Genomic DNA, 16395 nt, shown 5'->3' with positions numbered 1-16395 from the left:
AAGTATAAAAGAGAGTCGGGGTAAATATACGATCAATACAAAATAACGCTGGAGATATTGTACTGAGAGATGCAGAGATGGCAGAGGAACTGAATGCGTATTTTGCATGAGACTTCACAGTGGAAGACGTCTGCAGTATACCTGGCATTCAAGAGTATCAAGGAAGTGAAGTTTGTGTCGTGAAAATTATGACCGACAAAGAGCTGAGGAAGCTTAGTGGTCTGAAGGTAGATGTAGCTCCTTGACCTGATGGAATGCACCCTTGGGTTCTGAAGGAAGTAGCTTGAGAGACTTCGGAGGCATTAACGATGATCTTTCAAGAATTGATAGCCCTGGGAAAAAGTCTATCCACACGATCAATGCCTCTCATCATCTTATACACCTCTATCTATTAAGCTCTCATCCTCCGTCACTCCAAGGAGAAAAGGCCGAGTTCACTCAACCTATTCTCATGAGGCATGCTCCCCAATCCAGGAAACATCCTAGTAAATCTCCTCTGCACCATTTCCACATCATTCCTGTAGTGAGGCGACCAGAACTGAGCACAGTACTCCAAATGGGGTCTAACCAGGGGCCTATATAGCTGCAACATTACCTCTCGGCTCCTAATTTCAGTTCCACGACTGATGAAGGCCAATGCACCGTACGCCTTCTTAACCTGCACCCCAAGATCCTTCGATCCTCCACACTGCCAAGAGTCTTACCATTAATACTGCCATCATATTTGATCTACCAAAATGAACCACTTCACACTTAGCTGGGTTGAACTCCATCTGCTACTTCTCAGCCCAGTTTTGCATCCTATCAATGTCCGCTGGAACTTCCGACAGCCGTCCACACTATCCACAACACCTCCAACCTTTGTGTCATCAGTAAACTTACTAAACCATCCCTCCACTTCCTCATCCACGTCATTTATGAAAATCACTAAGAGTAAGGGTCCCAGAACAGATCCCTGATGCACTCCACTTGTGACCGACCTCCATGCAGAATATGACACATCTACAACCAATCTTTGCCTTCTGTGGGCAAGCCAGCTCTGGATCCATAAGGCAATGTCCCCTGGATCCCCTGCCTCCTTACTTTCTCCATAAGCCTTGCATGGGGTACTTTATCAAATGCCTTGCTGGAATCCACATACATGTACATATATACACATTTGTGTGGTATTGCAGCAACAACCTTCACTGAACCAAAGAACTGATTGTGAACTTGAGAAAGGTTCAGAAGAGGGCACAAGCACCAGTCCACATATGGGGATCAGAAGTGGAATGAGTTAGCAATTTCAAATTCCTGGGTGACAGCATTTCCTAAACTATATCTTGCGTTCAATATATCGACGAAGTTACAAATAAGACACGACAGCGAATGTATTTTATTCCAGTTTGAAAAGACTTGATATGACACCAAAGACACTCGCAATTTTTTACATTTGTACCGTGGAGAGCATTATAACTGGCAGCATCGCATTCTGGTATGGGGTGTGTGAGGATTGCGGTGGGAGAGCTACCGCACAGGATTTAACGAAGCTGCAGAAAGTTGTGGACTGAGTCAGCTTCATCTTGAGCACCAGCCTATGTAGCATTTTCTCTATATCTTGCAAGCAGATGAACTTCTCTTCTGCTTTTTTAACATTTGACCTCATTTCCAGACCAGGTAGTGCAAAGCCTAAATATTAATCAAGTATGAGCTCATACGCGATGTAATGTGTTCATACTGACTAAGTGTCAGGAATATTAGTGCAGCTCACATTATGTCTCCTCGACATTCTGAGATTGTACATCACATCACCTGTAACTTAGCAGTCAAACATGAACAGAACCTGAACTAGATGGGACGTACAAATGCTACGGCGACAACACATATGCAATCTTTAATTATCACAGCAAGTGTCTCTTCTGATTCTCCCCAATATCATGTTATTATTGATGAGTCAAAATTCAGGAATGTCAGGCAAAGCTAACATGGATCAGCTCCCATAATGCTCAAGCTGTTTGAGATCATTCAGAACAAAGTAATTCATCTGAGTTCATTTCCAACATCTTAACCATCCTTTCTACCACGATGGGCACTCATTTTCTCCATTACCGGCACATAACAGTATTCGGTCTCGACCAAGTGCATTGCACTTAATTTCCATGTTACTGAAGGTAACATCACAAATAAAAATACTACGAGGGAACTGGCTCACGGGACGCGCAGATCCGCCATTCTCATACTACCCTAACACTGACGCAGCGTCATGTCAGTATTCAATGTCGTGACTAGTGTCGTGTCAACATAAAATAAACGCAAATGCAATAAATCTGATCTTAAACCAAAAATCCTGGAAATATACCTCAGGTCAGGCAGCACTTGTATGGAGGGAGTTGGAGTTACTTTGCTGTTTCTTTATAACTTTATTTTGCAGCAGGATCTACATGGACATACGGAAGGAAAAATACTTTGCAAAGATGGTGATATAACGAAGGTGTTAACTCTACTTTCCGCTCCATATTTGTTATATGGGATTGCATTGATTGCAACATCTATTGACGCTATTTCACAGTTCCAGCATCTGGCTTTTGGGAAATTGTTATTCTATATTAACAGATGCTATCTGTTTGGGTGCACTATAATTATGGAGAAACCAGGAGTTAGATATGTATTGAGGTGTGTAAATTATGAGAGGAATACACAAATCTTTCCCCCAAGGGAAAACAACTCCACGGCTCTGTCGATGCAATTGCTGGAAAATGGAACAACTAAAAACATACTATGGAGGAACTCAGTGAAATGTGCATTATTTCTGGTATAACATTTCTCGCTGATTTATTTCCGGATCACTGTCAACTCTGACAGCATTTTATCTTGCACCATGGATGCTACTTGACTGCTGAGCCCTTTCAAATGCTGTGTCGTGTCCAGTAGTGTGTACTCAATGTACGTGTCTCATTAACATCGGTAAAATCGGCTCGGTAACACAAATTGCGATCACAACACGACGGGAATAATTTCGACATAACCGTATTTAGTTTCACGTCACTGGCGGCGGTTTATCAGCCCGCATTATTTTACAGTCGGGACATCATAGAGTCATCAATCTGGCGGGATGGAAGGGACAGAATTCTGATTTTTACCTGAGCAGATGACACCAGCATCATTGGAGTGAGACAACGCACGATGACCCCAAGTGCTAGATTTACACTCCCGCAGGGTTGCTTCGTTTCCGTTGCACTGAACATTGTAGGTCCAAACTGGTCCGGAACCTGCTCCAAAGTGAGCCCCGCCCGGGGCATCCACCGCTTTGCCGCAACCCAGCTCCCGGCACACCACAGTCGCGTCCTTATGGTCCCATGCATTATCATACACAGTCCCCCAGATTCCCCAATAATGAACCTCCAGTCTCCCGGCGCATCGACTGCCTCCGTTCATCAACCTCAACTTCACGCTTTCTGAAAAATATCAGTTAAAGAGAGATCAATCTTTAACGTTAGTTTAAGATTCCGGCTCCTGGATACTCAGTAAACCGCTCCCTCTGCCCACCCACCCCAAGCATTTAAACTCCGCAGGTCTATGTTATGATCCAACGAAAAATCAGGCTGTGGCAGACAACACATGAACTGCTAAACGTGACAAAATCAAATCATCCGGTGAACCGGGAGCCATCCGGTTGTTCCGGAAAACAAAGCGTTTCCCAGAGAAAAGAAAGGATGAGCTGAGGGTTCGTTTTCTCTTTTCGGAGAACAGCTGTTAGACTGCTCGGGTCTGTGTCCCGCTGCACTCAGTCTTAATCAAATCAGTGACAGAACCCAAACTTGTTTGGACGGGAGGAGACATTCCTCTAACTGGTGCTCAAAGGAGAAAGAGTTAAATTGGGTCTCAACGTGATATCACCCTCAACACACAAAAATAAAATAAAATGTGTGAACACCTTTAAACTTTTGGACAATGTCAGCGGAGTCATTTCTCTGCCGAATCACTGCACCGGATTTCAGCTGTAACCTCTCAGCTTGATTTTCAGTGACAATCAGACCCAGCCCTACGCGTAATGATAATTAAGAAAGATTACCTGACCGGTCAGGCTGACAATCCCCCGGACGCCCTAAAACAAGAAAAGACATAATTATATTTATTTGTGGAGCGGTCGTGTTAGGACGTAGAAGCGGAGTTGTTCATGGGAGGCGGGTTTCGAGTTATCAAACTTATAAAGCCATCAGCGAGAAATGTCCTAATGATGTGAGGCGGTGGAAACCGAACTGTTTTAGAAGAGTGGTTTCGCTTTCTCATGTATTCGTTTTTCATGACAGCGTAATACCGAGTCGACAGCTGTTACTTCACATCGTGTTTTTGCATTGAAAATTACTTTCGGTCTGCTGACATCTGGACACATCCTCACATTGTGAAGTTGGAGGTCACATCTGTTTAGTTCTCTTCGATAACACCTGTAGGCGATTAGTCTGCCTCTCGAGTGTAAGGCAAATGAGTCACAGAAAAGTAGTTCTTTAGGTCCCCGGTAATTACCCTACCCCACTCGCGATATCACAAATTAGCCCAAATTAACTAGCTTTAGTAAGAAAAAAAAAGTCACAGAGCAGGACAGCAAATAAACAGGCCATTCAGCCCATTAATCCGTGCCTACCTAGTATTTTGCCTCTTCCCATCTACCAGCACCTGAAACATAGCCCTTCGCAGCCCTCCGACCTATGTACCTATTCAAACGTCTTTCAGTGTTGCAACTGACACCGCATCCACCAATAGAATTTACGGTTCTTTACGCTCGCGCCAACTTCTGAGTGTAGAAGTCTCCCTCTGATTCCCAGTAAATATTTCATCTTTTACCCGAACCCACCACCAAATCTGAGGGAAAAGTCCTGCATATATTTACTCTATCTGTACTCGACATAATTTTGTATGTCTCTAAAAAGCTCTTCCCCAAATAAGATCTGGGGAATAAACTGCAAATCTATTCAACCTTTCTCTGTAACTCAAATCCGCCAGTCCTGGCAACATCCTTAGCAGTGGTGCGAGAAAGTTTGTGAACCCTGTTGAAAATGTGATCAGACGTCTATATGTGCTAAAACTAGATGAAGAGAACCCTATTAAATAAGTAATACAAAAACACAATACTTGTTCATTTCTTTATTCAGAAAAATGATCCAATATTAAATGTATTTGTTAGAAAAAAAGTATGTGAACCTTTGGTTTCAGCAACTGATATGACCCCCTTGCACAGCAATAACTGTGGGATGTTGGTGAGCTTCTTCGAATGAACTGCTAGCTTCATGTGCTTCCACAATATTTCTATAGGATTAAGTTCAGGATATTGACTCGACCATTCAAAACTCGAATTAACATCTTTTTTAACCATTCTGGTGTTAATTTACTCTTGTCTTTCAGCTTGTTGCCTTTTTGCATTATTGAATTTCTCTCAAGCTTCAGATGACGGACTGTTACCCTGACATTCTCCAGTAAAATGTCTTGATATAATTTCTAATTAATATTCCCTGCACGATTGCAAACTGCCCAGGCCCTGCGGCAGCAGAGCAGCCCCAAACAATAACGTTCCTTCTATCATGCTTCACAGTTTACATCAGGTTTTGGTGTTGGTGTGCAGTGCCTCTTTTCCTCCAAACATAGCAATGTGCATTTCTGCCAAAAAGTTTAATTTTTATTACATCTGTCCACAGAACACTGTCCCAGGAGTGTTGGAGAACATCCACATGGTCTTTTGCAAACTTGAGAATCGCAGCATTTTTTTTTGGAGAGCAGAGGTTTCCTTCGTGGTGGATACATGAGCAGAGATTATTGCAGGTCTTTTGTTGTTACCCTTAGGTTCTTCTTCACCTCCTTCATTACACATTGTGTTCTTGGTGTGACCTTTGCAGGGTAATACTTCTAGGAAGACTATCAACAGTATTGAGTTTCATCCAATGGTAAACAGTTCCTCTTACTGTGGATTGATGAACACTCCGGTGTTTAGAAATGCCTTTGTAGCATTCTCCAGCTTCATGCATTTCAACAATTCCTCTGAGGACATCTGTACATTTTGATCGAGGCAGGGTGCACACAAAGAGATCTTTCTTCAGAAGAGATGACATTGTCTGTATTTTTACATGGCAGGGCACCTGAACAACACACACTCCAATATAATCTCATTGATTGGAACACCTGACTCTGAATAGCTTTTGTGGAAGGCATTACCTCAGAGGTTTACATACTTTTTCCAACAAATGCATGCAATATTTGACCATTTTTCTCAATATGTAAATGAACAAGTACAACGTTTTGTGTTACTTATTTGATTGGCTTCCCTTTCTCCAGTCTTAGCACTTAACGTGAAGATCTGATATCACATTTTAGGTCATATATAAGCAGAAATAGAGAATATTCTACAGGGTTCACAAACACTCCAGCACCACTGTATTTTTCCCCTGCATTCCTTCACATTTATTAATATCGTTCCTGTAGGCAGATGACCAGTACGGCGACCAACACATCAAACTCACCCTCACCAATGTCTTATACAACTTCGACGTAACATCGCAACTCCTATACTCAAAGCTCTCATTTATAATGGTCAATATGCCAAAAAGATTTCCTTACGATGCTGTCTCCCTGTGATGTCTCATTCGTGGAAGTATGAATCTGTATCTGAGATTCTTTCGTTTTACCTCACACCTCAGCCCGACCATTCGTTACCCCTGTTTCTTCTTCTGAACTGCACACCGAATAGTTGTTTGCATTAAATTGCCATTTCTCAGCCTATTCTCATAGTTAGTCCAGATTACTCTGCAAGATTTGACAGCCTTCCTCGCTGCACACTATGCCGCCAATACTGATGTTAACAACAAATTTGCTAATCCATTTTACCTCATTACTAACAATGGATCCAGCATTGATCCTTGCGGCACACCACTGGTTACAAGGTTGCAGTCAGAGAGTTTTAGCCCTGGACATTGGTTGTGATGACACACTAATTATTTATTCCGGACCAAAGGTGCTTTGTGCAAGTCATGCGAGTGCATCAGCCCAATCCTCCGCTCTTAGTTCCCATGCACTGCTGGTATTTTTGGTGCTTCGTCTGGCGTAAGCACCGATTTTCATGATGTTTGTCTTCAAATGCAGAAACACCATTAAATGATCTGTTTGCCGTATTTGCTCATCTCAATACTCTGATTGCTGCGAATTTTTGATATATTTTTATTTGAAATAATTAGATGATATTGCTCACGCTGTATCAGCAGAACACTTCTCGTCCCCAGCATTACTACTGCATAAAAGACAATTGATCTGATCCAAGACTCTGCTTCAAAATAACATGCTTTCCATTATCTCCTCTTCGGCACTGCAACATTACTTACATATTCATATTTTATGTGTATAATGTGAGATGATATCGCAACGTTTACAGGTTGCTTCATCCTTATTTTGGGTAATCTGGCAACAACAGATTATGAAAGGCCCCAAACAACAGGAATTCTGCAGATGCTGGAAATTCAAGCAACATACATCAAAGTTGCTGGTGAACGCAGCAGGCCAGGCAGCATCTATAGGAAGAGGCGCAGTCGACGTTTCAGGCCGAGACCCTTCGTCAGGACTAAGGACTGTTGTTGGAAATGCTGACAAGTTTCGGTCATGCATGAGCAGGCAGAATTATGACATTATACCCATTAGTGAGACTTGGTTGCCGGAGGACTGGCAGCTCATTATTCCAAGGTTTCGTTGCTTTAGACGTGATAAGGCGGGCGGGATTAAAGGAGGAGTAATCGCATTCCTATTCAGGAAAATGTCATGGGAGTGCTCAGTTAGAACAGCTTGGAGTGAGGTTTGCTGAGTCGAACTGAGGACTATGAAAGTAATACCATCTTAATGGGAATATATTATTTATCACCCAAGCGCCCACGTGATTTAGAGGAGAAAATATTGAAGGAGATCACAGAGGAAGCATAAAGTTGTGATCGAAGGTGGTTTTAACTTTCCTCATATTGATTTATCCTCCCATTTTGTTAATAGGCTGGAAAGGATTAAGGGTGCCAATGTGTTCAGAGAAGTTTCCTAAACCAGTACATCGAAGTCCCAACTGGACAGACTGCAATACCAGATCACATGATAGGAAAGGAGACAGGACAGGTGACAGCCGTTCGTGTAGGGCAACACTTTGCATCAAATTATCATAATGCAATTAGATTCAAGGTAATTATGAAAAAGGTTAGGTCTGGTCCTCCAGGTGTGGTTCTAATTTGGAGAAAGGCCAACTTCCATCGCATCAGAAAGGATCTAGCTGTGTAGGCTCAGACACGTTGTTATTCTGGCAAAGGTGTACAAGTAAGAATGAGGTATTCAAAAGTCAAAATTTGAAAATACAGGTTGTATGTTTCTGCCTGAGTAAAAGGCAAGATTAACAGTTTCAATATACTTTAGATTTTGAGAGGTATTGAGCCCCTGGTGAAGGAAAATAAGGAGTTGCACAGCAGGTATAGGCAGACTGCAACAAATGAGGTACTTGAGCAGTATAAAGAATACAGGACAAGGAAATCAGGAACGGTAAAACAAGACTTGAGTTTTATTTTCTTGCAGAGAAGGTGAGGGAGAATCTTAAGAGCTTCTAAAGATATGTTAAGAGCAAACAGATAGCAATCTACAAAATTTGTCTTCGGTAAATCAGAGTACTAATTTATGCGAGGAGCAATTAGAGATCGGCAGTGATCTTAAACTGAATTTTTTTTGCATCTGTATTTACTCGGGGCAGTTAAAGATTTTATATATTTGAACCAATGCGGCAGCGAGGTCTTGGACCGACGCAATGTACAGAGCAGGCAGTGTTTGCTGTCTTGGGGCAAATTAGATTGGATAAATCCCCGGGTTCTGACAAGGTATTCCCTCGAAACCTGAACGAGGCTAATGCAGAGACTGCAGGGGCCTTGGTAGACATGTGCAAAAGATTTTTATCCACGCATGAGATACCGCAGGATGTGAGGATAGGTGATGTTGTTCTGTTGTTCAATAAAAGCTGTAAGAACACGCCAGAAAATCGTAGGCCGGTGAGGCTGACATCAGAAGTGGAAGGCGATTGCAAAGTATACTACGAAACCGTGTATATAGGTATTTGGCTAGACAGCGATTGATTAGGGATCGTCGACATGAGTTTGCCCGTGGAACGTCGTATGGAACCAATCTTACAGAACGTTTCAATTATGTTCCGTGGAAAGGCGACGAAGGCAAAGCAGTGGATGTTGTCCACATTGACGTTGTAAGATCTTTGACAAGGTCCCTCATGAAAGATTGGTCAAGATAGTTCAGTCGCTTGGCATTCAAGGAGTAGTAGTAAATTGGATTAGACATTGGTTTTTCAGAAGGATCCACAGTGAGGATGTATATGATTGCCTCTCACACTGGAGACCTGTGACTTGTGGCATGCCATTGCGATTGGTTAGGTGAGCGATAGCGCACAAAGGCGTGCTGTAGACGAGAAGGATTTAGTAATACAAATCCATCGTTCGGTGAAAGTGGCGTCACAGGTAGATAGGGTCGTAAAGAAAACCTTCACAAAACAATACATTGAGTACAGGAGTTGGTCTGTTATGTTGAAATTCTATAAAGCATTGGTGAGGCTCAAATTGGAAAATTGTGTGCAGTTTTGGACCATAAGACATAGGAGCAGGATAAGGCAATTCAGCCCATCAAGTCTGTTCCACCATTGCATCTTTATTGTTCTAGGATTCTACTCAACCCCATAAACACACACGAAATGCTGGAGGAACTCAGCAGGCCAGTCAGCATCTATGGAAAGGGAACACTCGAGGTTTCGGGCAGCGACCCTTCGGCAGGAGGAATGCTGTACACTTGTCCATAGATGCTGCCTTGCCTGCTGACTTCCTCCAGCATTCTCTGCATTTTGCTTGGATTTACACCTTCTGCAGAATTTCTCCTGTTTCACACTGAACTCCATACACCTGCCTTTTCGCCATATTTTTTGATACCCTGACAGATAATAAAACGATCATTTTCCGCGTTAAATATATACACGGACCGGCTTTATGATAAGCTGAATCACCACTATAAATTATCTCTTTTATGTGGGTGAATGGTAAAACCATGCCAGTAGATTGAGAAAGAAGGAAATTGCGAAAAAGAATAACTTATAAAGGGGTTGTTGCTGATCAGAGCAGACTCGGTGAGTGGACGCGGATCTTTGCATGCTCCTTGTTTGCATGACGATATAATTCTGTTTTCGGACGGTGAATTTAAGTTATCTTTATTTGCAACGGCAAATATAACGAAAGAAAATGTTGCTATTTAAAGTTCCGCAGGTGTACGTATATTTAAATGCTACCGTATATTACAAATTAACTTTGGCGTTTCTTAGATGTTCACTTAATGCGAAGTTCTGAACAATAATTGCAGGGTGAAATAGTGTCTCTCAGGGTCCAATTTCTACGTATGTCTTATGGATAAAATCGCTATGTTTTTGTATTCTGACCAGCTTTAGTTATTCTTAAATACACAGAATTATTATCCCCTTGGATATCACAATCCCGAAAAAGAAGTCAAAAACGTTATAATTTGTGTACCCCTATTCCTTGGAGTGAAACGTCTGTGAAATACACCTGCGATTAAAAGTTTACAGATGCCATATTCTATTTTAAAAGCGGCAGCCAACGACAGAAAAATGCAACAGAGAAGCTAAAAGTAAACAATATACATAGTAACACTCCATAAAATAGTTTGTATCTGCCGAATAAGAGGGAACTATTTTGTTCTCTTTTTTTCCATAAATTTTAAGCAGGCAACTTAATGTTAACTCAATTTCCCATTTATTTGATGGTGCTGTCCTCCAAAAGGTTCCCGCTATTTGACAGTCAAGCAATAAACGTTTTGAATAAAATATTCGGAAGGAAATAAAGAATATAGTCGCGTGTTTATTTTACTAAAATCTGCCGTTTAACTTGGACAGAGGAAAACGGAATGTGGAATAAAGTTCAACAGCTCAGGAAATGCGATTCCACGCGTGCATATAATGGAACATGGGAAAGTGCATTGTCAAAAAGATTGGTTGCTCTTCTCAGGATGCATAAACGTACAGCATTTATCTTTTAAAATCAGTTTGATATATAATCACACATAAACGAAGATATTTGATAACTAACTGAATTCCAACACATTATCATCGGTATGCAAGTTTCAGTGTTAGCATCCTTCAAATCATTTAAGAACAGTAACAAAAAATAGTGTTCTGCGTACTCACAAAATGCTGGAGGAACATGCATCTGGCAGCATCTGTGGAAAAACGTAAACAGCCGAGGCCCTTCATCAGGACATGTTTGTGTATATTGCTTTAATTTCCAGCAATTGCGGATTTCTCTTGTTCTCAATATTAAGTGTTCTCAGCATAACAAAATGATTTTATTAATGAAAAACGTGTCCAAAACCTGATCTAAAATACATTGTTCAAGCTCGTTCCCTTCACTGTGCCGCGCGGTGGTAGAAAGAGCGGTAACTGATAATTACCATTGATAGGAACGGGTGCGAGCGTTCAACCAGGAACAGCTCCAGCGTTGGCTGCTGCTCACGTTCACTGAGTTATACACACTACACTCCGGTGTGTTGTTTCGCAACAGTGACTACTCTTCAGTTCTGAAAAACTCCGATGAGTATTCCGTTTGTAATATCGGTTCAGATTACTCGTTAGTTTGTACATGGGGATTTTATGAGACGAAGAAATACTGTGCTGAAAGGAGATAAAGAATACAGTCGCCATTTTCACAAAACTCTGCACGGTAACTTTAACCCGGACAGAGAGACCACGAAAGTGGAAGAAAGTTCAAAATCATGACATCTGCGACTCTTCACATCTATAGATTAGAACTCGGGAAAATACACTGAGAAAAGATGTGTTTGTTTTCTCCGGGACGTACAAAAATGCTGAATTAAAATGCAGAATTAAATAATATCGCATATTTGAAGATACGAAATTTGAAGAATAATTAATCTGCAGCACTGTCTGGAAGTTCCACTGTTACTAGCTTTCAAGTGTTGTATTAAAGAATAATACCAACAGTGTTAAGTTTAACAGTGTTCGGTGTAAACCAGGATAAATTTGAAAAGGTTTTTCAAAATCTGAAATAACTGCTTTTTTAAAAATTTTATACACTTCACGGGTTCAGATGTTGGGGAGAGTGGTGTAATTTATAATTTCCGGTGATAAGGATGTGTGCGAGCGTTGAGGCTCTTAACGGCTACAGTTTCGGCGTCTGTTCAAGCTCAGTGAGTTAAACTCCAAATTCCGATGCGCTGTGTCCCAACAGTTCTTGCTCACCAGGCCTGATAAGCTCAAATTAATAACGAATTTAGCATGTCGATTCACAGATGCTGCGGATGTGGTGTTTATGAGAAACATCCCCATGGACGGTCCCAAGCCAGGCAGAGAAAAGAGGAGAATTGGGCACGGGGCTAGCAACCCAATCCCAAAGAAATCCAGTGCGATAGAAACAACAACAGAAGCTATAAAAACCTCATTTCTGGCTCAGGGGTCCAACGAGCTACTCGGGCATGTCGGCGGCCTATGCCTCAGTAGGTCTGATGGGTTTTAGTAAGTGTAACATTAAGATACACAACGACGTTGTTTAGGTACAATTTCACTATTGACTGTTTGATAGAAATCTCAGTGATAAGTTCAAAATCTGAAGTCCATGATTTAATGGAAACACTTATAATGGGCCAAAAAGGTATGAAACCATACTTATAAAAGAGAAAGAGAGGGAAAAAAAAACTTTCAAAATATGTATTCAATTTAACTGCAACGTCAATACAAAATTTCAGTGCTCCATTTCTATCATCTCGATTTAGAAATAAATCCGACCGTTTTCTGATCACTTTTGCCATTTGTCTCTGATAATGAAGTCACATTAATATTTGATTTGGATAGGTGAGCAATTCACAGGAGAAAGACGTTTTCCACTGTTTAAAAATATCCACATTTCTTTTCATTAGAATATCAAACTTGAGAGAGAATCACATTTATGTATTCCGCACTCGACATCTATTGGTAACAGAGCGATAACATTACACGAAAGTACTCCAGACATTTGTAACAAACAACACGCCAGTAACAGAATAATCTCAATAAACTCACATTTCCAGATCTGCAACATAAGCAGTGCCGACAACCACCACAGCATTCTCGTAGTTATCAGTGACAGCGGTGACTCTTGAGTTTAAACCTTCTAAAATGTTCTAACATTCCGACTGATCTGAAAGCTAACTCTTTGACAGCCACTTTTTATGGCAAAAAAAATCTACCAATAGATTTTCACAATATGTAGGCATGAACGACAGTTTACTGAAATGCGCCAATGAGAAAGGACATGTCCTTTCATGGACTTCTCGGATTCATTTTCACCTCCTCCCAAGAAACCAATGAACTGAGTAAAGTCATTGACCCAGTATTTGCACTCTAAAACCATTTCGGCATATATATTTATTGGCGCCGTGAGGATCATTGAGCCCATTGCAAAGACTGTGTTTTAGTGTAAGTGGTCGTTGTCTGTGATCATGTTTCTCATTTGTCACCTACCCACGGCATAGTTTACCACTTTAACAATTGATTCGAGATCCCGTCCCGACGCACACTACCAGCAAACGCTTGCAAACGCCTCTGCGTGCTGAATGCCCTTTAATTATTTTTCCTCTGTGACCAATATTCATGGAACCAAAGAACAAAAAAAATCTTATCATACATCTTTATTCATCTCCATCTCCCGATGTCACATCAGATATTCTATGTTATTTCCACATGAAATGACTAAAGAAAAAGTTATGTCATTTTCCCGGGCAATAAAAGTCACTTTGCAGAAATTTCTCAATCCCCTAGAAGGGACTAATATTCTCCAGCACCCATGATCATTTTAATGGGTCTTAAAATGTATTTTAAGTTATTATTTTGAGCTTTCAGCATCTCTCCATATATTTCGCTGGGATCGTCATCTCCGAGACTGCTTAATGTATTTCTTTCACTGATACGATTTCTCCCTCACACTGTCGCATAAAGATTCTGATGTGCCCCACCTCACGAAGACGTTCCTTCTGCTTGTTTTTACGTGAATGACAAAATTCTACTACAGTCAAATTTTCTTTACAAAATATATTGATGTTCATAGATTGAAATCCAGTTGCAAGGAGTCAGATGCTCCAAAGCAATGTAGAACGATGAGTGACAGAACAATCTGCAGCTGAGACGAGGAGCCGGACACATTTGAAAGTTTGCAGGGAAGTTCTTGTTTGGAGAGAACAAAAGGTAGTGATATTATGGTGAAAGATCCCGTGGACTGCTGGTTCATTTTTGACTGCAAGGCTTCAGTAAAATCAACCAACAGCAATGTAAGCACAAGCTAAGTTTGCTTTTCCTTAACTATACTCCATTTGTTTCTTTGATGGGTAGTAATGGCAGTAATGGAGTGATATGCACCTGCCATCAGATGTAGATCAGCTGTCAGGAGTCCCTGCAGACTATGTTTGGTGAAGTTTTTCCTGTTTCACCTCAGCTCAGACATCGTGATTCAGTTGAAGCAGCAGTTGCAGACGCTGACGTGCAGACAGAAGGCAGAGATGATTTTAAATAGCAGTTTCAGGGAGATGGTCACACCAAACTCTTCTGCCTATGCACCTCTCAAATAATCAACATTGCGTGTTTGAGATGTGGGTTCCTCTCCAGAGGGTAAATGGCAGAGCTTGCCAGAACACTGCAACAACTGCTGGCAGAGTGTATATATTTCAGTTGAGTGAAAATGATATGAGATTCTAAAATCAGAGATACAGAGAGGTAATTCTGTGGCTCAAGATTAATTCTGGTTCCATGGTGCCAAGGTCAACAAAGTCTCTGGGTGGTCATGTAACATTATAATAGGGAGGGTGAATCTCCAGAGATCGTAGTGGAAGTAGTATGGAACCAAATCTGATATCAGAAGTAGTGGAGATTGAAGGTAAAGTAGAGTTTACAAAATTTACATCTAAAAGAAAAGACAGAAACAGAGAGGTTAAGGCATATTCTGTTACAGATAGACTGAAGTGTGTCCATTGCAAAACAAGGTGTATTAGATATAAAGCTGGTGAACTTCGAGCCTGGATCAATTCATTATCTGTGATATTGTTGCCATGATAGAAATATGGTTGTGAGAGGGAATGGACTAACAGCTCAACTTTCTGGGATTTCAATATTGCAAAAGTGATAGAAAAAGGAGTAAAAAAGTTGGAGGACTTGTATTGCTAATGAGGGAGAATGCCAGAGCTGACATCACAGGGGGCCATACTGGAGGGCTTATCCACTGAGGTAATATGGGTAGATTGAAGAATGACAAAAGTTGCAGTCACTCTAGAGGAGTGTATAATTGGCCTCTCAATAATCACTGGGACCTCTGAACAGATATGAAGGCAGAAGATGGAAAGATCTATATGATCCAATATTGCTACAGTGGATGTCTACAATGTACCAATATTGACAGGCAATCAGTGAAGGAGGATCCTTATCTGGGTGAGAATCATCAAATCAGATCAAGAGGGTGACTGAGGAGACAACTGGTATTTTGCATCTCTATTCACAAATGAGGAATTCATAGAGGAACATAGGATCAGTATGAGTAACTCCAATACAAATGGACATTTTTAGTTCAAGAGGTGGATAATGTTGAGTATTTTTGAAGAGCATTCATATGAATAAATCTACAGAGATTGATGTGATTTATCCCAGTTTAGGGAGAGAGGCAAAGGTGAAGACTGTTGGGACTTTGATGAAGATCTTGTCTACCCACAAACAAGCAAATAGGTTAATCAAAGAAACTCGAGGTTGGTGAGCCTTACATCTGTGGTAGGGATTTTTTCTTCACTTTCGAAGGGATAGGATTAATATGATGGAATTAAAAATCAAAATAATATGGTAAGAGGAACAGACTACATGGTTTTCTGCAGGACAAGTTATCTTTCACCAACGGCACATAGCTTTTCCGAATGTGACCAAAGTTGTTGATAACAGTAGAACAGTGGATGTTGTACACATGGACTTTAGTAACCTGTTTAATAGTGTCGCTCTGGTGGGTTGGTCAGGATTGGATTCAGAACCGACTTGCCCCTAAATAACAGAGGGTTGTGATTGAAAGATAATAGTCTCGCAGGAAGAGAGTATTCTGTGGTGTTCCACAGTGATCGGTGCTGAGAGCTCAGTTGTATGTGATATAACACATGGGTTCTCTTGTAAGTTTGTTCATGTCATAGTTACTGAGGAAGCATGAAGAGTGGAGAAGGACATCAAAGGATAACGCTTGGCACACATGACTTTCATGATTCAGGAATTAATGATGCAGTTGTACAAAACATTTGCTTGGTATCTGGAGCACTGGGTTCCATTATGAAGTTGTGGGTAAT

At 41.1% G+C, this 16395-nt stretch overlaps 1 protein-coding gene across 1 annotated transcript in view; it reads right to left on the bottom strand.

Moving 5' to 3' along the window:
- Positions 1–13212, bottom strand: part of LOC134351210 (deleted in malignant brain tumors 1 protein-like) — a 242193-nt gene extending 228981 nt beyond the window's left edge. Inside the window, exons 1-3 of the mRNA XM_063057320.1 lie at positions 13115–13212; positions 4052–4084; positions 3120–3434 (exon numbers count right to left, since the gene is read on the bottom strand). Coding sequence (XP_062913390.1) covers positions 3120–3434; positions 4052–4084; positions 13115–13160 — 394 coding nt within the window. The 5' untranslated portion in view covers positions 13161–13212. The remainder of the gene's footprint in view (positions 1–3119; positions 3435–4051; positions 4085–13114) is intronic.
- Between the last annotated feature and the right edge of the window lie 3183 nt (positions 13213–16395).

The sequence above is a fragment of the Mobula hypostoma genome, chromosome 8, assembly GCF_963921235.1.
Source record: "Mobula hypostoma chromosome 8, sMobHyp1.1, whole genome shotgun sequence".
In the NCBI taxonomy this organism is placed as follows: domain Eukaryota; kingdom Metazoa; phylum Chordata; class Chondrichthyes; order Myliobatiformes; family Myliobatidae; genus Mobula; species Mobula hypostoma.
Note: the sequence above shows the minus strand (reverse complement) of the source record. Positions and strands in the feature narration are given on the sequence as shown.